The following is a 21,527-nucleotide window of genomic DNA, read 5'->3' on the forward strand; positions in this document are numbered from 1 at the left end:
GGGGTGTTTTCTTGGGGGTGGAGGGGAATGGGCCTGTTAGGGGTGGGGAGGTTGATAAGAGGAGTTAGGGAAAATTTGGGGGTTTTGCATGGAGGGGGTTGGGCCTGTTATGGGTGGAGAGGGTAGGTTTCCTATGTTAAAAAAAATTAAATAAAGGGGCCTTTATCTTTATTATCTGTCTATGCATTGTTAATATAGCATTGTGGTTTAGTGACAAGCTCAAGAAGTGGTCCTCTGAAATTGTCACACATTGTACTATACATCTATTTTTCCCCTAGACTTTCCCTACCCGAAGACCCTTGCCATGTATTGATTCTTCTGTAGGTTACTTACCTCTTCCTGCAGCCAGTAAACACTGCTACCAGAGTGGGAATGGAAAACTGACTATATGTTTGACTTTATTGCTTGAGGAGGTTTTGCAGCACCAAGCCACCTATCCGTGATACTTTTATAATATTTAGTTACTGCCCTTGTCCTGCCCTCTGTAATTGTTGACCAGTAATGGGTCGTACAACGTACATAAAAATCCTATGCTGTCCTTCTCAAGAACAACTTCAGTATTAAGTTCTTAATTACTACTTACCTGAATAGATTAAGCAATGTCTGCTTCCTCTCTGTGTTCAAAAACTTATTGCAGGGTTTCCCAAAGGACCTTTTTAATGTTGGTGGGCTACCACTAACAAGGAAGACATCACAAAACGAGGTCCCACCTGTTCCGAATGATGCGTGTGAGGTGAGCTAACACTATAGGATTATTGAGGAAGATTATCCTTCACGGCATGATGCAATGCGCCAAACACAGGACCCTGAAATATCCACCATCTGCCATGGCCTTGACTATAATACTGTCATTGTCCGTGGCAACAGATCCAATTCGGAGACCTCTGGGTCAAACTCCTGGCTGTTAAACTCTGCAGCTGCCTGGGATTTCTCCATGGTGAACATCTCTATTGTGGCATGCTGCCAATTGCTTTTAAAGCTTTCTTAATTGCTGAGACGTGCAGATAGCGGTTGCCTAACCCCTTAAAATAAGATGCAGAATGCAGTAATACACATGTAATCAGTTGCTTGACAGCTGGTCCACATGTCTGTTGTCAGGTAGATAGCCTGAACAGCACACTGCTGCACTGCTTGGCAAACCAATTGCAGTACATCATAATGGAACGCTGGCACAGCAACCCTGGCAAAATAGATCCAGCTGGAAACCTTCTATTCCAGGTAGATGGCCACCACAAATTAAAAAAATCCCACTCCTTCCACAAAAGGATAAGGGAGGAGGTCCGCAACTAAAATTTTAGCCAGCTTCCTGTGGTACAAACATGCTGTTGGGTGGTTGCGTTCATAGTACTCTTCCTTCCTAAACATGTCTGTAGCTTGGATTTTGTTTTTCTTTTGTTGTGCCACTGACACAGGAACTTCCGGAGAGAATCAGAGCTTGGTAGATTCAATGTGCGTCTTGCGGGAATCAATATAGGTGACGGTGTCTGTGTCATTGGAGGATGCTGATGTGGGTGATGCTGGCACACTATAGCTGACAGCTGCTTTGTGTAAAGCTGTCATCCTCTTCTTCCCGATGATCACTTTCTTCTATCACTGTGAACTGAGCTGCTTCCCCTCTCATCATCGCCACCAATAGTTTTCTTTTTAAGGTGCTCCTCCTGATAGATTGTATGACACTTTCTAAGATGGGATGATTGGTCTTCAGTACTACAGGGAGTGCAGAATTATTAGGCAAGTTGTATTTTTGAGGATTAATTTTATTATTGAACAACAACCATGTTCTCAATGAACCCAAAAAACTCATTAATATCAAAGCTGAATATTTTTGGAAGTAGTTTTTAGTTTGTTTTTAGTTTTAGCTATGTTAGGGGGATATCTGTGTGTGCAGGTGACTATTACTGTGCATAATTATTAGGCAACTTAACAAAAAACAAATATATACCCATTTCAATTATTTATTATTACCAGTGAAACCAATATAACATCTCAACATTCACAAATATACATTTCTGACATTCAAAAACAAAACAAAAACAAATCAGTGACCAATATAGCCACCTTTCTTTGCAAGGACACTCAAAAGCCTGCCATCCATGGATTCTGTCAGTGTTTTGATCTGTTCACCATCAACATTACGTGCAGCAGCAACCACAGCCTCCCAGACACTGTTCAGAGAGGTGTACTGTTTTCCCTCCTTGTAAATCTCACATTTGATGATGGACCACAGGTTCTCAATGGGGTTCAGATCAGGTGAACAAGGAGGCCATGTCATTAGATATCCTTCTTTTATTCCCTTTCTTGCCAGCCACGCTGTGGAGTACTTGGACGCGTGTGATGGAGCATTGTCCTGCATGAAAATCATGTTTTTCTTGAAGGATGCAGACTTCTTCCTGTACCACTGCTTGAAGAAGTTGTCTTCCAGGTACTGGCAGTAGGACTGGGAGTTGAGCTTGACCCCATCCTCAACCCGAAAAGGCCCCACAAGCTCATCTTTGATGATACCAGCCCAAACCAGTACTCCACCTCCACCTTCCTGCCGTCTGAATCGGACTGGAGCTCTCTGCCCTTTACCAATCCAGCCACGGGCCCATCCATCTGGCCCATCAAGACTCACTCTCATTTCATCAGTCCATAAAACCTTAGAAAAATCAGTCTTGAGATATTTCTTGGCCCAGTCTTGACGTTTCAGCTTGTGTGTCTTGTTCAGTGGTGGTCGTCTTTCAGCCTTTCTTACCTTGGCCATGTCTCTGAGTATTGCACACCTTGTGCTTTTGGGCACTCCAGTGATGTTGCAGCTCTGAAATATGGCCAAACTGGTGGCAAGTGGCATCGTGGCAGCTGCACGCTTGACTTTTCTCAGTTCATGGGCAGTTATTTTGCGCCTTGGTTTTTCCACACACTTCTTGCGACCCTGTTGACTATTTTGAATGAAACGCTTGATTGTTCGATGATCACGCTTCAGAAGCTTTGCAATTTTAAGAGTGCTGCATCCCTCTGCAAGATATCTCACTATTTTTGACTTTTCTGAGCCTGTCAAGTCCTTCTTTTGACCCATTTTGCCAAAGGAAAGGAAGTTGCTTAATAATTATGCACACCTGACATAGGGTGTTGATGTCATTAGACCACACCCCTTCTCATTACAGAGATGCACATCACCTAATATGCTTAATTGGTAGTAGGCTTTCGAGCCTATACAGCTTGGAGTAAGACAACATGCATAAAGAGGATGATGTGGTCAAAATACTAATTTGCCTAATAATTCTGCACTCCCTGTATAGTGTGAACCTGGCCTACCTCGAGGAACACTCGCTTTGCAAGTGGAGCATATTACAATGTTATCCTCCTGCTTGCTAACAGTAAAGAATTGCCAAACTGGGGAAGATAACTTTTGTAGTGTGCCACTGGTAATGCCTGAAGAACCGGTGGTAAGTATCTGTGTAGTTTGCCTCTTTGTAGGGGATACCTCATCTGTGGTAATGGTGGGTGCAGGTCTTGGTGGGGGTTTTATAAATATGGAAGCTGGTGGTGGTGGAACCACATCCCTCTGAGCAGGTTGAATGGGAGAGATCATATTGGTGTCCTCTGAGACGCCCACCATAGTGACAATAACTAGCTCATCTCTTTCCATAATTCTAAGGCTTACTGGATCTTTACTTTTCCCTTGTCTGTCATGGCGGGTCTCAGACTCGGCCGGTGTCCAATCTATGTCCAGATCATCAGAAGAGGGACTTCAAGAAGATAGCGGAGTACCCTTTCTTTTTCTTGCTGGAGATTGTGAAGCCAATGGTTAAAGACCAACATCTTACTCAGCGGGATGCTCAACCTCCTGGGGCCATTTTATAGAAGTGCCCTGGGGAGCGACGGTTATGTATACCCGCTTTGTGTCCCCTAGGGCAATTTGGTATTACAGAAAGAGCAGTGGGTGGCCCTTTCTATAACACAGATTGCACTGGTGCACATATAGCAGCAGTTCTATCACCAGTTGGTGTTCCCTCATTTTCCGGTGGGCATTGCCCCATGTAAATGAGGGAACCCCTTTGCTCTGTGTCTTATATGCGCATGAGCGGAAGCAAAGAAGCTGTCAGGCGGTGAACTGTTTGCCCCTGATGGCTACTCTCTGGAGGAAGAAAAAGGGGTTCTGTGCACCCCCTCCAAACATCCCAGTGCAGGCAGGTGCAATCACTCACTGCACCTGCCTGCAAGGGGATCTCTAATCCCTCTTAAAAGTGCAGGCCGCCTGCCCAGTGAAACACAGAGCGGTTTTAAAGCAGCCACTCTGTTTTTCACTTGAATGCACTGCCTCCAGGGCAGCGTGAATTTGCATCTGCCCTGGGGGCAGCACGTTTAATATAATACGCCACATTCTCCTTGTTTGCGCCAAGCAAACCTTTTGAAAGGTGTGCCTGGCACAAACAAGGACAGTAAACTGCATTCCATAATACGGGCCCTGTTCTGCTCCGACATCAGGAAGAACTGTTGCTAGCTTCCGTTGTCCACTTTTGTGTTACAATTGCTTCAGTCTCACTGCTCGTCCCCATAACTTTAGCGGCTGCATCAATGAGAGACATGGGCTTAGCTTTAGGTTGGTGTAGTGTCATTGATGGGGAAGTGCTGCTCCCACCTTTTGCTGCCTAGAGGAGGACGTAGCAGGTACACCATGTTTTGTGAAAAGGGTAGATGATGACATGCCAGTGGTGGCAATCTTTCTCCTCCTCCTCCTCACTGGCCATTTTCTTGGTAGGAACACCCTTCTTTTGGCCCATCTTCACGTTCTTTCTTAGCGGTGGCAGTTGCCGCTTAGCCTCATAACCGGAAGCAGAGGAGGGCTCAGGTGGTGTCACTGCCGACCTCCTGTCTGGCAGCACTGTGTGTGATGAAAAAACAATTTGGGATATGTGGCATTTGTAGTTTAAATCTACAGACAATATAATTTAGTGAGTCCATCACAAAAAATTAACTATAGTGTATCCATTCCAAATGGTGCGTAAAACATACTATTATGTTAACTTAAGATTGAAACGCTTACTGTATGTGCCTCTAAGTCATATGACACTCCTTTGGCAGGCAAGTGGTACAGGGGAAAATTGATTAATTCTTAAAACATTTATTGCTGGTATGTGCCTATGGCCTATTGTATCCAGGTGCTGCAAAGGAAAATTTAATAATGTTTACAACATTATGGACAGTGTGCACCTGTGACCTATTTCGGGCAGGGCAAAATTAAGTAATTAAACAAAAAATGCTGGTGTTTCCCTCGGGACTATGAGAAATCCTGTGGGAGGCAAGGAGGCACAGGGAAAAATTGAAAAAAAGCATAAAAACACTGTATTAAAATCCTTCTCAAACATGCTAAACTCATATTTGGGGGGTGAACATAAAAACAAAAAGGCATAGGCCTCTTCTATTAATGTCCCTAGAAAATGGCTTTGAGAAGAACTTACACACTGGCTATACAAAATGGCCATTGGCCTCGTGTTCAGAACAATGAGCAAGAAGGCTTGGGCATCAAAGAACAGAAAATCAAAGCACATTGGCTACACAAAATGGCTGCCCTGTCATATGGCTACCAAGGGTGATGTCCTGGACAACAAAGAAAACATGCAGACATACGGCAAAAGCACAGCACACTGGTCCCACATAATGCCCCCATCATATTACCACCAAGGACAAAGGCATGGACAACAAAAAACACATGCAGTCCTATGGCAAAAGTAAAGCACACTAGCTACAAAACAATTACTGCCCTGCCACGTGGCCACCAAGATGAAGTCATGGACATCAAAGAGCATGTGCAGGTATATGACAAAAGCACAGCACATTGGCTACACAAAATGGCCCTGCCACATGGCAAGGCATGGACAACAAAAAACATGTGCAGTCCTATGGCAAAAGCCCAGCACATTGGCTGTGGAGAACAGAGTAGGCCTAGAACAAAGACGCATTGTTGGCCTATAGCAACAAACAACCCCCCTTCCCACCCACCCTTAAGCAAAGAAAAGAGACATGATAAACGAAGACGAAAACACTACCAGTAATTCAGAAACAAACATTGTCAGCTTTAGAAATCCCACAGCCATAAACACCCCAAGGCATCAAAAATTACCCCAGTGAAATACGCATTAACACTTTGCAGAAAAAAGTAAAATACAAAAAAATACATTTTATTTTTAACGCAAAGCCATCCATAAATCAATAAATCTTTTTTTTTTTTTTTTTAAATACAGCACGGATAAAGTTCTTTAATATACTCCCAATGCCTAGTGCTGGCTTTTTGTCGACCATGAGTAGATTAGGCTAAGACAGTAATATGAACAAAATAATGTAAAATTCACAAACAACAAGAAAAAAATGGAGAAAAAATACTTTAAACCAGGCTGCCAGCCCCCAAACTTTTTCACCTTGAACAAAAAACCTAAAAAGTTGAATGCAATATAGGCCCCTACTGCAACTGTAGGCCACAAACAAATGCTAAAAATTTAAGAAAAAACCCCAAAAGGTTAAAAAAAAAATATATATATATATATATTGTTGTATGCCCTCCATCAAACAACAAACTTATGCAAAAGTTCTTTAACTTAATTAATTTTTCAGAAAAAATCCATCAAATCCAATGGTGGATGCAGCAAGGATTGCAAATAGGGAGAGTTATCCTTTCCCCTCCAAATACAAATGAAAAGAGACCGAGGAGTGGGCAAAGCTGTGGAAGGGGCCATCTGGACAGGAAGAAGTTGGAGTCTCCTTTGCACTTCCTTCCTGTTAGGTAAAAAAAAAGGGAAATACAAAAAATTGTTTTGCACAAAATAAAAATCTACCTGAACTATCCATTCGGGTAGAATTTCTACTCTGGAAACTATCTTGAGTTGCTCTTGCTGCTTCTTGATGAGAAAATCTACTCGAGAAGCAGCCCTCTGATCGAAACTGCTTGCGTTAGAAAATCATGTCAGAAAGCTTCCTAGCGACCAGAAATCATGCTAGGGGATGCCATATCTTGCGTGTGCTCACCAGCTTATTTTCTGGAGGCTTGCGCTGTTCCTGTTGTCATTGTGTTGCTCAAACAGGAAAAAAATTCCACCACTCAGCGATTGGTGGAATTTAGCCAGAACTCTGCATTAACAGAGTAACGCTGAGTCACCAAATTCTTCCAAGTCCGTGAGCGAAATTTAAGATTACGCCTGGGGCTATGGTCAAGACAAGGAGGTTTAGTTCCACATACTCTTGAAGAATATTTTTTTCCTTAATTTTGCTTTAAAGAGGGAGGTTCGAGATTTAGCAGCAGTTTACCACCATGTTTGGGTCAATGGGTGTTTTTCGAAAGGTGAGTGTTAACTGGCATGTTTCACACAGTCAGAAACAACTCCAGAAAGGAAGATGGCAATGGTACTTTTGGGCTGTATGTGGTAGACAAGAGGGTAACTACGTATAGAATTATAATACAATGAAGCACCTGAACCTGCTATGTTTTTCTTTAAAACATATGGAACCTACTTGTTTTGATCCAGATTGCTTTGACGATTTGAGAGGTAATCTTTATTCATTAGGTCTTCAGTGTCTGAAAGGCATTAGCCCAATCAGTGTCTACGGATGTTTCTGATGTTGTACTTTTTTTTTTTTTTTTTTTTTTTTTTTTTTTTTTAATCCGACAGCCTCATTTCTTGTCAGCAGCATAGTGCAATCCAAATACCTCACCTTGAAACTTCAGTGCATTTGTCAGATGATGTTTTGATAAATTTGCAACTCTTTGAAGGCATATTATAAAATGTTGAATACAGGATTGACTGCCACATAAAATGTTTTTGTTTTATAGGGCGGCAACATCACCTTCTTTGTTTCACAATTCCTTTCGTGATGTTATGTTGGAAGATCAGACATCAGTCCTTGCAAGTAGTCCTTCACAAGATGGTAAAGCTAGGTTCACAGGAATAGAAGACTTGGAAGCTCACAAATCATTAAGGTGAAGTATTTTGCCTTTTGACCGTAACTGAATTGTTATTTTGCTGTTATTCTTTACCTTTATATTCTTCAGAGCAGACCCCGCAAATGAGCTGTCCGTGCATCACTGCCTAGTCATTCATTAGCACCTAGTATGCCTCTTGAGCTTATCCAGGAATATAAATTATTTTTCAATTCAAGGAATCCCTAAACTTGCTTAAAAGATTTCTCACTTAGTTACTTTTTGTATTTTTTTTAATAGAATGTGTAAAGCCTGCAACCACCTCTTAAGGTGGCCTGTTAGGAGAAGGCTGTTTTGGTAATCTTGGGAACCTTCAATAAATTGGCCCATTATGATTTTTCAGTGTGTGTTGGGAAGTACCAAGCAAGAGAGTTGCCAGCTAATGGATGGATCTGATCTCTGTTGCACAGAGCCTTGAAATAGACACATGCCAGTGTAAACTATGAAGATGTCTGGAAATATGGGTACACCATAGCAATTTGGGCACAAGGCGAACTTATGGAATTCGATCCAACTCAAGTTGGTGGGTGACCGTAGAACGGAAGTCTCAGGGTAAAGAGCATTAGAATGGTCAGTAAATGAGCCTATAACTGTCTGTAGAATTTGGTAGTTTATATGTTGTGGGCGAAAGGGTAAGATTTTCTTAAGAATTTGGAAGTAAAAAAAACTGAACCTACACCTACATTCCTTACAGTCTTTGTGGACAAGGGCCCAAGTTATTTGGCACCATTTTGATGTCCAGGTTGTGGCAGCCCCCCTTATATTGCCATCTCCACTTTGTTAGTAGTCAGTTTCAAACTACTATGTAACACCCAATCTGAAAAAGCTGTGATCTATATTTGTAATTAATACAAACAAAACAAAAATGCTGTTTCGATTAGGCCTTCGGTACACATATGAATAATCCTGTATTAACAAACATGTGCTCCTTATTGGCCTTTAGTTGTAATTTGTACATAGGTGTTGCTCATTGTACCCTTATTTTCACCATGAGAGCTCTTGAGCACAGATCACTTTTGTTTCTCTGTTAGATTATGCAGTACGTAAAAATATGTTTTAAGGAACATTGATTTCTCGACATCCATAGAGCCCAATGAGGTGCCTATGCTTGGCGGGCAGAAAGAGACGTACCAGTGATCTCAGAGAAATTGTGTTTTAATACAACTGGGGTGGCCAAGGAGTGGTAACTGTCTGACTTTGATAATTGTTTTACAATAATTTAATTAGAAAAATAGCTACATTATCTGACTAGAACACCAAAACGTATAACTGATTAGAAATTAATCATCCTGATGTATACTTCTGACCACAGATTACTCACCCTTAGAATATTCCCAGGTGCCAGACAGGATGCAGAACCTTTCACAGCTGCGCTTTGGTGCGCTGCTAGTTAGTTCCATTAGGCTCTATGTTGAATTTCTTCTGTGCCAGAAGTGATGATGATGAACCGCAAATAAACGATACCCCTGCGAGCTGACATCAGTTCCTTTCTTTTCACGCCTTCGACTGTGGATCTGGAGCTCTGTTCCCCTTTTCTTCAGATTGGCCCATTTTCTTTAAAACAATTGAAATTCAGTGTGCAAGGGAATGATGTCCACACCTAAAACAACAGTGTTCAGACAGTGCAGTGGCCATTGGAAACACATGTAGGTTGCAGGGCAACTCCATGGTATGTGAAGAATGTGACCTTGTGAACCCAACTGCCATGAAGCAAATCTATAAGCCGCAGGCCATTGGAAAAAGCCATGCAAGTCCCGCTTGGAGTAGAGGGCGTAGACCTGTTCCCATTGTCAATGCCCTTCCCATGGTATGTCTCTGGCATGGTAGAGTCCAAATCGAAGCGGAAGCACCCCTAGAAGGCCAAGCAGGACTCATCCCTATGCCGACATTCGCTATTTTTAGAGAAGTTGCAAGGGTGTTAAGCTTGCCACTCTGTTTCACTCTTGATCTCTAATTGACAGTTGTGGAGCTGATTCTACAATTGATCTAGATGCACGGTGAGTTCTCTGGGTCATTGGTGACATCACAGCAGATCAAGGTCTTTGCCTCCAGTGAGCTTATCGTTGGCAAATTTGTCCTGGGCTTTATCTGTGCCTCTCAAATCCACCTCGGGTTCCACACTGACTCCAGTGCAGACTTCCACTCTTGCTCCACATCTTGTGCCAGTTTCTTCAATGTTGACACCTGTCCTGATTCCACCGGCGTAAAAAGGGAGACCCTTTGGAATTTCCCTATTCTGAGCCAAATCTATCTCTGCCCCACCAAGCTTAAACCCTAATTTCACTCCGACACACCTAGTTGCCATACAGTGAAATTCAGACACAACACTGCCTCTACCACAGAGCTCAGGTCCACTATTTCAGTTTAGACTCTGATCAGAGTTTGGAAATGACAACGTAGATGATGGAGATGGCTTTCCTCTGTTATACTGATGACAGTTTGTACCTGAACAAAGAGAAAACTACTGGCCTTGATACTTCCTCTTATACTGGGTTGATCCCCAACTTCCCCAAAACTCCCTTAGGTCTGGCCTGGTGTTTCAGGCTTTCCACCAGCAAGGTAGACCCTGATTTATTTCCAATACCCCTCTGGTGTTCATGAAAGTGATGGCAGTGGTCACGGCACACCATCTCCAGACAGCAGCGAGTCTCCTGACATTATTGGGGTTTATGATCCATGTGCAGAAGTCGCACCTGACTCCTTCACAGAGGCTTTTCGTCGTAGGTGACGTCTTGGATATGGTGCAATTCCAGTCTTTCCCCTGTCACAATGTGTCCTTTACATTCAGGCTGTCATCCAGCTGTTTCAGCCTCGGAAGGAGAGTGATTCTGCCCTATTGTCGTCCTGCTCATCGACTATGCCAGGTGGCATATGAGGGCTCTGCAGTGAAATCTGAAGGCTCACAGTAGGCCAGCACCAAAGGAACCTGTCATAGTCCATCTGGGTTTTTGAAACAGATTGCACAAGATTTGGAGCAGTAGCTAATAGAATGCAATTGGACCAGCAGCATATCCCTCTCCCATCCCCACCGACAGCTGATGGTGGTGATGGACGCATTGCTGCTTCGTTGTGTAGGTCATCTGGGAGAGGTAAAGAACAGAGGACTGTAGTTCTTGCCAAATCCATAGCAAGCTTTTGGTTTTGGGGGCCATATGCCTAGTGTTGAATGCCTTGTGAACTTCTATGAAGGGGAGGCTGTTACAGGTTCTCATGGCCACAAAACTACATGTGGTATTGCAACAAGAATGGTCCTGGCCATGAGGTTTTGTGCCTCTGGAGTTGGCTGGGGTGTCAAGGCATCTTACTGACAGGGAGACATCTGGTGCCATTTTTGAGCACCAGGGTGGACGAGCTCATTCTGCAGCGTCTGACTGATCACAAATGGTGGTTACACCATAGGGTGGCAGAGGGCATTTTCCAACAGTGGGGCCCAAGTCATCCTAGTGGTCCTCTACTGGGACAGGAAATGTGGTGCCAGGAACCTATGGGCATGAGCATGTCTTCTTTGGGAGTATCTTCAGTCACCGCAAAAGGACAGAGACCTGCACCTGGGCCGCACAGCCTACACCTTCAAGCGAGGAGATAGAACTGTGGCAGTTGGCTGCATTCAATCTACCTCCTAAGGCTGTGTATGGTATCCATGCTGTGTGGCATCCTTCTGCAAAGTCCATTTACATCGGACACAGGGACAAATCTATGGGCTGGTGTGGAGTCCGCAACACTGACCCATCATGAACCAAATTGTTGGAAGATTTATTGTTTGTTTTGGCCCAGCAAAGGCTTTCATTGGGCACCATTAGGGCTTATTTGTCTGTTATTTTGACTTTTCTACATTTACCTGGCCAACCATCCATGTTTAAATCACTTGTGATGAGATTTGTAGACCATTTGACACACATTTCCTCCCAAACAGTTTGTGATGTCACAGTGGGGCATTTATTTGATCCTAACTTTTCTTATGTGTGCTCCCTTTGAGCCGTTGCACAGTTGCTTTTTCTGTCCCTAAAGAACATCTTCATCATTACGATCACCTCAGTTTGTCAGGTAATTGCGCTCCACTCTCTTTTGGTGCAACCACCTTTCACCACCTTTTTCCTGAAAAACATGGTGAAGGGCTAGGATGGCCTTCTTGCTAATAGTAGTGACTCATTTTCACGTTAGTGAAATCAACACCATCCCAACATTCTTTGCCCCAGTTGCCCCCTCAAAAGAGAGACTCAAATTAGTCTGTCTCCCAAAGGAGCTTTAAGCTTTCATCAACGGACCGGTGACCATCTGGGTGGACGGTCAGCTTTTTATTGGGTACCCTGGGGTAACAAACTATAAGGGGTGCAGAAGAGGACTTTGTCAAGGTGGGTAGTCATTTGCATTGAGATCTGCTATGCAAATGGCCAAAAAACAACCTCCTGAAGGTCTGAGTGCCCATTCCGTTAGGGCCAAGCTTGCCACCACTCAATTGACATGAAGATTGGCTGTCCTTGACATCTGTCAGTCCATGACTTGATAGTCCGTGCACACATTCACAAAGCGCTACTGCTCAGATAGCTGTCTCCAATAAGGAAGGCATTTCGCCCGTTCACTCCTGCAGGACTTCCACTACACAGACCTTCCAGCTTGGGAGGTACCGTTGTGGTATCTTTTCTATACATAAGGAATCTGGGGTGATAAGTACTTATCAGAAGAAGAAGTTGCTTACCCTTGGTAACTTTCTTTTTGGTGACTACTCTATTTAAGCACAGATTCTTCACTGTCCTCCATGCTCCCCTTCGTGTGGAGTGGTCTCTTTTTAACATCGGAAAAGTTCTGAAGTTAGAAACCTGCGCACTGGTATCCCCAAAGGTTTTGTGCTCCACATTCAAGAGTGCAGGAGGAGTCAAGAAAGAAACTGGTGCTGATGTGGCGCTTACATGCTGCTACACTTTGTCACTTCCGGGGGCAAAGTTAGTGGAAAGCTGCACAGCACCACCTAGCAATGTAACAGAGCACTGCTTTGGAAGCTTCCAAATCCAGTCTGATGCCAGGGGATATTCTAGAGATGAGGAATTTGTGGTTGTAGTATCCACCAGAAAGTATGTACCAATGGTAAGTAACTTATTAATTTATAATAAAGATCATGCTGTTCATATGCCTTGCTTTGTACATTGGTGTGCACACGCTGTGAACAAGGTACAGGGTTCCTCACTTTTACATCAATGTGCTTGTGGCTGGTGAATGTAAGTCATTGGCCCACACAGTAAAATCGGCTAATGTAAGAAACTTAAAAATGTGAAGCAGTAGAGAAGGATCTAACGTTTGCTTATTCTATTCTAGATTAATCCCAGTTCCCTTATATACTTCTGTCAAAAAAATTGTCCAGAGATTTTCATTTTTGATTTGTATTTTTGGATCATTAGAGAAGTAATTTAGCTTGGGTAGACATTGCTGATCCGGGCCTAAATCTGCCTGACATTTTCAAAAATGGCGGCTGTGTTGCAGTGCTGTGATATTTCAGGAACCATGACACACACATACTTTATTTTGGTGTCAAAACATAGGTTTTAGGGCTCAAGTAGTCTTTTAGAGACAGAAAATAACTCTTCAGAGCAAGCCTTCTGCCATGTTCCCAAATGGCAGCTATAATAGAGGAAGAAGAGACATATCTAGAAATGAAACCAATAATAATGTTTTTTAATCCTTTTATGTATAATCCAAACAATGTTTATGATCTGAATATGAAAAAATAAGGTTTCACTCCTGTTTAGGCACATTTTCATAGTTCACTTTATTTGTTTCGGCAACATTTGCAGACTGTTGAACATTTGAGAAAAGCTTATCGACAGGGACCTCTTTTTGTAGCATAGGGTTTGCAAGTACATGCACTTGTAAGTTCTGTGGATAGAGGCTTCAGAAATTGTGTTTTAGCACCCCACTATTATCTTCCCAACCAAATGCAAAACATTTAAATATCTCCTGATCAATAGAATGCGCTTTTAATGTGTCCACACACAAAATATTATGTCCGTGGAAGGTCACTTAGCGGGACTGACCTTTTGAACTCGCTGTACCGAAGATCGTCAAATGTGACAGTCAGAACTCATTTTCCACACATGCACATGGTATTTTTCTACATCTTTAAAGTCACATTATTTTGCCTCTGCAAATCCTTTTTGAAACTTAAGATTCAGCAGTTAAAGCTCTAAGCTTTGTTCCAGTTTTGCTCATAGTGTCATCACCTGTAAGAATATGTGCCTTGATAAGATACTGGGCTTCTTTGGGTCAGGTTTCTTGTACAGAATGTGAAACAGGATTCAGTGTCTTTTCTCGCCTGTTCTATAACGTATCCATAATCTCTGATAGTCCTTGACTTGTAAACATTGTAACAAATGTAAGTAGCACAGTAATGTATGTGTCATTTGACAGTACAATGACTCTGTTTGAACCATTTCGAACAGCCCGCTCAACATGTGGCACAACACGAAGCAAATCCTCCAATTTGCTATTCGTTTCTTGAACATTATGGCCTGTACCTTTTAAATATAGCTCTACAGGCACCAACTCCTCATTGACAACCATTCCACTAGCAATAATTGTAAATTCATTGTTCACTGATGCATCAGCAATGCTTTGACGAGTTAACATCTCCAAGTTCATCTTGTTCAATGTTGATGACCAGCATTTATCAAGTTGCACAGGTATAGGTGTCGAATTATTGATGCAGGCAAGGTCAATTGTTCCACTTGTACACATTTGTCTGATTCTCTCACATTCTTTGACAGATAGTTCAAGCTAACTGTCAAAGACAACGTGCAGTTCTTGCAATGTGCACACTGACTTTGATATCTGTAGAACAGTCTGAACGATCTCTCCAAAGTTTTGCACGGATAAAATCTTGACCTTTCGCAGCTGTTACATATAGTCCACAACGCAGCAGTTTTCAGTGAGGACACCTTTTTCATTTAAGTTCTTCAGGTGAAAGGTTTTTTTTGGAGTTCTTGTGCTGGTTTGTGCTTCACTGGTTGTTTGTTAAAGGTGCTTCATTTACTACACATGCGGGGAGGGATTGAGATTATGACCCTGCTGAATGATTTTAATTTGGTGCATGCTTTGGACAGGATAACAATTCCTCTTGATGCGGTAAGGGATGTGCTTCTGTCATTGATTATACTTTTATTTCTGTGACATTACTTCCCTTGATCAGTAACTTTTAAATTGTGAGGCATCCTTGTAGTGACCATAACCCACTTGAGTTGAATTTGAGGGGCCCGAGATTAACAATAAATGAAGTTTCACCTAAGCAAGAGGTGCCTCAGTTACTGCCTCAGGCTCAAGGGATACGGGCTAGATGGTCCTTAGTGGACCCAGGCTCTTTTATTACATCTTTAGTCCAAAATTGTTCCTCATGACCCGATGGAATACCCGACTTGCTTGTCTTGTATGTTGAGGTGTGGGCACTGATATTAATATTAATGCTGAATGCGGCTGTCAGGATGGGTCCTCCATCCTCTTGGTCCTTATCCACCATTGCCCCGGTATTTAAGAAAGGGGACAAGAGTAAGCTGGAATGTTATAGGTCTGTCTCACTAATCGACTCTTTAGTAAATGTTTTGGGGAGGGTGCTACTGGAGAGGTTGCAGTCCTGGGCTGCAGAAAAAAGCATTATTGCTGGGTGTCAATATGGGTTTCAGCAGGGCAAGTCGACGATAGAACAGTGTTTAAATCTTTTCCTAGTAAGTAGCAAATATACAGTTTCCCGGTCTGAGACTATTTACCTTGTCTGCTTTCGACTGGGTAAACAGGGCTAAGTTATGTAATATTCTGCTACATGTGGGGGTCAACCCAAATATTTTATTATTTTTTACGCGATCTCAATCCGGCACTCTGGCCAAGGTAAGATACTCGGCTGAACTGACATGCTCACATAGTTTTAAAACGAGACTTAGAGTAAGTCTGGGGTGCTTCTTGGCCCCTTTTATTATATTCTGTTTATATTTGAATGGGCTGGGGAAGGCGCTAGTAGATACCAAGTCTGATTGCCCATTAATCAGTTTCCAGCCTCTACCAGTGCTGTTATACGCAGGTGATTTAATATTAATTACAAGAACTGCTATTGGTTTGTAGAAGTTACTTAATGCTTTTGAAGGACGTAGCCCTCTCTACAAATTTGTCAAAGTTGTATAATATGGTGGTGGGCCCAAGACCTTTAAAACATAAGTCCTCTCTGTTAAACGGCCCCCCTTACCAAGGTTGAGAGCTTTCCCTGTCTAGGTGTGGAGTTTGATTCCAGTTCAAACTGGAAGCCTCTGATTGAGGCAAAAAAACAGAGTTTAGGAGGTCAATAGAGGCTATTTTCAGCTTTGCGGCTAGATTAGAGCATCCTTTCAAGGGACTAATGAAAGTTTATGATTCGAAATGTATTTCCAAGATTTGTACGGAAGTGTGTTATGGGGTCATCTACCTGAACAGGAAATTCAGATTGAAGAGAATTCATTTTTAAAAACATTTCTCATGTGTACCACAATGTGCTGTAACGTTTGCCGTTCATGAGGAGCCCGGGGTTAAGTACCTGAGCGACTCCATAGCATTACGGCCACTGCTGGCTTGGCTCAGGTCTTGGTATAAGGAGGAGCTTGTGTTAAATCTTTCAGTCACTCAAGATTGTCTACGTACAACCCACACAATGAAAATCCCCTGGTTCAAATATGTTATGGATTCCTTTGCAAAACTGGGCAGAGAAGGTGTCTTTCGCAATCCTGAATGTCTAGTCAAAAATGACATTAAGTGGGTTAAAAATTCTTTCAGGGAGAGCTCCGTACTACTTAGAGAAGAGTGCGAGCTAAAGAGACCTACAGTTCATCTCTATGTCCAGATAACTACTACATGGGACACTGATCTGTTTCTTTTATTGGTGAAAAATAACAAGGAAATGTGTTTGCTAATCTGTTTTAAGTTAAATTAGCTGCACTCGTATCTGGCACTTCCCAAGGGATGCTTTGGCTGGTTAGGCCCTTGCAGATGTGATGGCACTTCCACCCATGCTCCATTTTTTGTTGAGTTGCAAGTACTGTCAGGACCCAAGGTCTCGCTACATTGTACCTTTGTTAAAAGGGCAAGGTTTTACGCAGGTGAGACCAGCCTTACTATATTTACAAATGTTGCCTGGGACTTGGGTGATTGCAAATGTGAGTACATTTTTAAATGCTGATTTCCTCATAATGGGCATCCTAGTGGATGTTCTGGAACTTTTTTATTAATTATTTTTAATATTCTTTTAATATTTGTATATACTGTATTTATTATGGATCAATACAGTTTCATCGATGGTGACCATTATTTCTCTGCTCTCACTGTGTGACTCCATAGCCAGCACTCAAGAGTGGCTTTAAAACTTAGTGTGATTTTCAAAGAGTGCAAACTTAACTGAAGGCTGGCTGTTACGGTGCTGCTGTATATTCATATTTTCGAATGTATGCAGTTCGGGTGGGCATACAAATCAGCTTCAAATACATTCACCTTACTGTTTGGGTCAGCTACTCGGCTGAAATCTTCGTCTTTGAACAAACTAGCTGCAGATAATAACATGTTCACATACTCAGTACTTTGTTCTTTCATCAGTCCTTTTGGCCCTTGTTCTGACTAAACCACAGATAACACATTGAAGATCCTTTGCTTTCTGATCAGTTGCTGGAGGTGGACGGAGGGTAGCCATCGATCTTCAAAGTGGATGGGCACTGGGTTTGGTTGTTGTTGCTTTCTCAAAAGACTCGGATTCTTTTGATTTACTAGTTTCTGCTATTTTTTGACAGTTTTCCCAGGTTTTTTCCATTGTATACAACTTTTAGCACTTGTTGTTACAGTGATAAAACATTTGATCCTATTCACCCATCATTATCAGTCTTTTGTAAACTTTGTCTTGCCATATTTCTCCAGCATTTCAAACTATCTTCTGTCCAGCTGCAGTTGATTTTAGCTTTTCTTTCAGATTAGTTTGGCATATGAGGAATCCTCAGATTTTGTAGTTAGCATCACTCTGTCAGGAGGCAATGATCCTCTGCTGCCATCTGCTTCGCTCATGTTTAGGAACTGGACTCAACAGAAAACCTGAAACAAAAGCAATATTAAAATAAATTAACAATATGATGTCTAAAACACATTATAGAGCCACCATTTTGGAAAATGAAGGAAGAGTTGCTCTGAAAAGTTATTTTCTGTCTCTATAACACTGCTTGACCCTCAAAACCTATGTTTTGACACCAAAATGAAGTATATAGGTCTCCTGGTTCCCGAGATATTACATCATCACTGCAACACATCTGCCATTTTAAAAAATTTCGTCCAGAAAAAATTGGACTGGATTAACAATGTCTAACCAAGCTAAATTACTTCTCTAATGATCCAAAAACACAAATCAAAAATGAGAATCTCAGGACTTTTTTATTTTTTATTTTATTTTTATTTTACAGAGGTATATCAAGAGGCTAGGACTAGAGAGGGAAAAGGTTGGACTCACTTGAAAAGATGGTGTTTTTATCTGCCAGCCTTGCATTGTGGTCAGTGAACACCACATGCCTTTTTTGGCCGTTATTGCCACACTCTGTGGGACATGGTTGTACAAGTGCTATAACAGGTCCAGGAGGAGACCTGGGCTGTTACCGATGGTAGAGACTCCGCGAAGTTCACTATCTGTTGTGAACTGGACATGATTGACTTGCTGGGAGGAGCAGTTTTATTGTGAGTGGCCCTGAGACACCGCTCCTGGTTGAGGACGTCTAGCTTTTCAGGGATGTACAAGCTTCCTTGATGGATGTGCTCTGTGCTGGGTTTGGATGAGGTACCCAGTAGAAAATCCATAAGGGCCTCATTGAACAGGAGCAGGTGTTCTGAGGTGGAAGCTCCCCATTGTAGCACTTCTGTCAAGAGATTAGTCTTAATGGCCACTGAAGGCAGTTGAAGTTCCAGAACCTGAGCTGCTCTTCTCACCACCATAGCATAAGACTCTCCCTCCTCTGTAGCCACAATAGGGAGAGAAAGCATGCCAGTGTCTGGAAAAGTATCCAGCCCGCTGGCCTCACCCAAGTCTTCAGGCCAGTCCATAGCTTCATGGGGCTAGTATTCTAAAGGGTCCAACGACCCCCCTAATTCATCCCGAGGCCTAACCCATAGTAAATGGTCTCAGGATCGAATCTAGGAGGCAAGGCTCCTGTTGGCGTCTATCCAACTCCATGTCAAAGTCAGGTGCCCCAGTGGATGGCGCTGGAACCAACATTGTGGAAGGTTTGGGTGGTACGACAGACGCTGGTCAGGATCCAGGACTGGATCCTGAGGTGCCCCTCGAGTTCCTGTGCCTGAAATAGGTGTGGTTGCTATTCCCGCTCCTTTCTGGTCTCTAAAAAGGAAAAGGGCCTCTGCCTTATCCTAGACCTTTGATCCCTCAGTCTCTTCCTCAAGACGAAGTTCAAGGTGGTCACCTTGGCTCAGGTTCTATCTGCCCTGGGCACAGGAGACTGGATGGTAGCATTGGGCTTGCAGGACGCTTATTTTTATATCCCCGTCCTGCCTGCCCACAGACGTTACTTGTGATTCACAGTAGGCCACAAGCATATTGAGTTCACTGTGCACCCTTTTGGCCTTAATAGCGCCCCTTGGGTGTTCACCAAGGTGATCAGGGGTTTCATTCTTCCCCTGTCTCGATGACTGGTTGTTGAAGGTGGGCTCGCCCCAGGCTGTCATCTTCCACCTCCAAATTACGACGAACCTCCTGCATTCGCTAGGGTTCACTATAAACGTGCCAAAGTCACAACTTACTCCCTCTCATACGCTCCCTTGCATTTGAACTGTCCTGGACACAGGGCAGTTTCAGGCTTATTCTCCCGAGCGGTGAGTCCAGCATATTCAGGCTATGATACTGGTTTTTCAGCTTCTATCCTGGATATCGGTGAGCACGCCGCTGAGGCTGCTGGGCCTAACGGCTTCTTGCATCCTGCTTGGTGACACATGCCCAATGGCATATGCGGACTCTGCAGTGGGACCTGAAGTTCCAGTGGGGCACAGAATCATGGGAATCTCACCAACAAGGTCCAGATTTTGGAGGGAACGGTGTAAGATCTGCAGTGGTGGTTAACAATTCGCCATTGGGTCAGAGGCAGATTCTTCTCCCTTCCACATCAGATCTGACAGTAGTGAAAGATGCATCACTCCTGGGATGGGGCAGCCATCTGGAAGAGGTGGAGATCAGAGGCATCTGATCTCCTGCGGAATCCGGACTCCACATCATCCTGTTGAAGCCCTGTGTGGTCCGGCTAGCTTTAAAAGCATTTCTTCCCTCTATCAAGGAAAAGATGGTGCAAATGTTCACGAACAATGCCACTGGCATGTGGTACTGCAACAAGCAGGGCGGGGTGTGGTCATGGACCCTTTGTCGAGAGGCTCTGCTCATCTGGACGTGGTTCGAACAGCAGGGCATATCACTGATGTTTTAGCATCTGGCAGGATCTCTGAATGCCAGAGCAGACAAACTCAGCCAAAAATGTCTGTCGGATCACAAATGTTATCTCCATTCGGAGGTGGTGCAAGGGCTCTTTCAGCAGTGGGGAGAGCCTTGATAAGATCTGTTTACCTCTGCAAAGAACACACAATGTCAGCAGTTTTGCGCATTGGAAATTCCAAGGCGGCAATAGCTCAGACGCTTTTCGTCTCGAGTGGAACTCAGGCCTCCTGTACGCCATTTTCACCCATCCCACTTCTACCCAGAGTTCATAAGAAGATCAAGAAAATCCGGGCCCAAGTAATCCTTGTGTCTCCGGACTGGGCAAGGAGAGTCTGACATGCCGAGCTGTTGAGCATGTCCATCGATCCTCTGATCATTCTGCCCCTTCAGTAGGATCTTATGTCTCAGCAGGAGGGGAGAGTTCTGAGCCCGAACCTATCTACGCTCCACCTTCTTGCGTGGAGATTGAGCGGTGACAGTTGACAGCTTTTGACCTTCCTCCTGAAATCTGCAGCATAATCTTGGCAGTCTGGTATCTCTCCACCAAAACGGTGTACGCCTATTGTTGGAACAAATTTATGGCATGGTGCCCAGAAGTCTGTTGACCCCCCCCCTTTCTGCCCCTCTCTCCGACATCCTGTTGTTTATCCTTTTCCTGGCCCAGGCGGCTTTCATGTAGACCAGTCTATCACCTTGCCTACTTTTTATGCACCCCCACATCGTTCTGAGGAAGAGGAGAGACTCCATCACCTGCACCCAAAAAGAGTTCTACCTTTATCATACTAAATAATTCCGGATGGATGACCAACTCTTTCTCGGATATGTGAGTGCGAAGTAAGGTCAGGCAGTGCAGAAGCAGACCACCTCCAGATGGGTCATTCTCTGTATTAAAATCTACTACAAACTGACCTTCAGGCCCCACAGAGCAGAGAGGTGCCCCATCTGGGTTAGCGTTGGTAGTTTCGCCCTGGACAGCAGCCATGCCCACAGCATCCATCTCTCGGGTACCACCTCCTACCCCGGCTCTGTCCCATACAGTGCTGCTTGATGACTCACCTATCATGATTCCTGAGCCTGATGCCGACCAGGCCATACCCTGCTGATAAGGAAAAC

General features: G+C 43.5%; 1 protein-coding gene across 3 annotated transcripts in view; it reads left to right on the forward strand.

The window, feature by feature from the left end:
* The window catches only part of IBTK (inhibitor of Bruton tyrosine kinase), a 487,897-nt gene that overhangs the window by 388,363 nt on the left and 78,007 nt on the right, over positions 1-21,527 (forward strand). For all 3 annotated transcript variants that reach the window (XM_069235618.1, XM_069235620.1, XM_069235619.1), the window contains exon 28: positions 7,805-7,951. In XM_069235618.1, the coding sequence (XP_069091719.1) occupies positions 7,805-7,951 (147 nt within the window). The remainder of the gene's footprint in view (positions 1-7,804; positions 7,952-21,527) is intronic.

The sequence above is a fragment of the Pleurodeles waltl genome, chromosome 5 (genome assembly GCF_031143425.1).
Source record: "Pleurodeles waltl isolate 20211129_DDA chromosome 5, aPleWal1.hap1.20221129, whole genome shotgun sequence".
NCBI lineage: Eukaryota > Metazoa > Chordata > Amphibia > Caudata > Salamandridae > Pleurodeles > Pleurodeles waltl.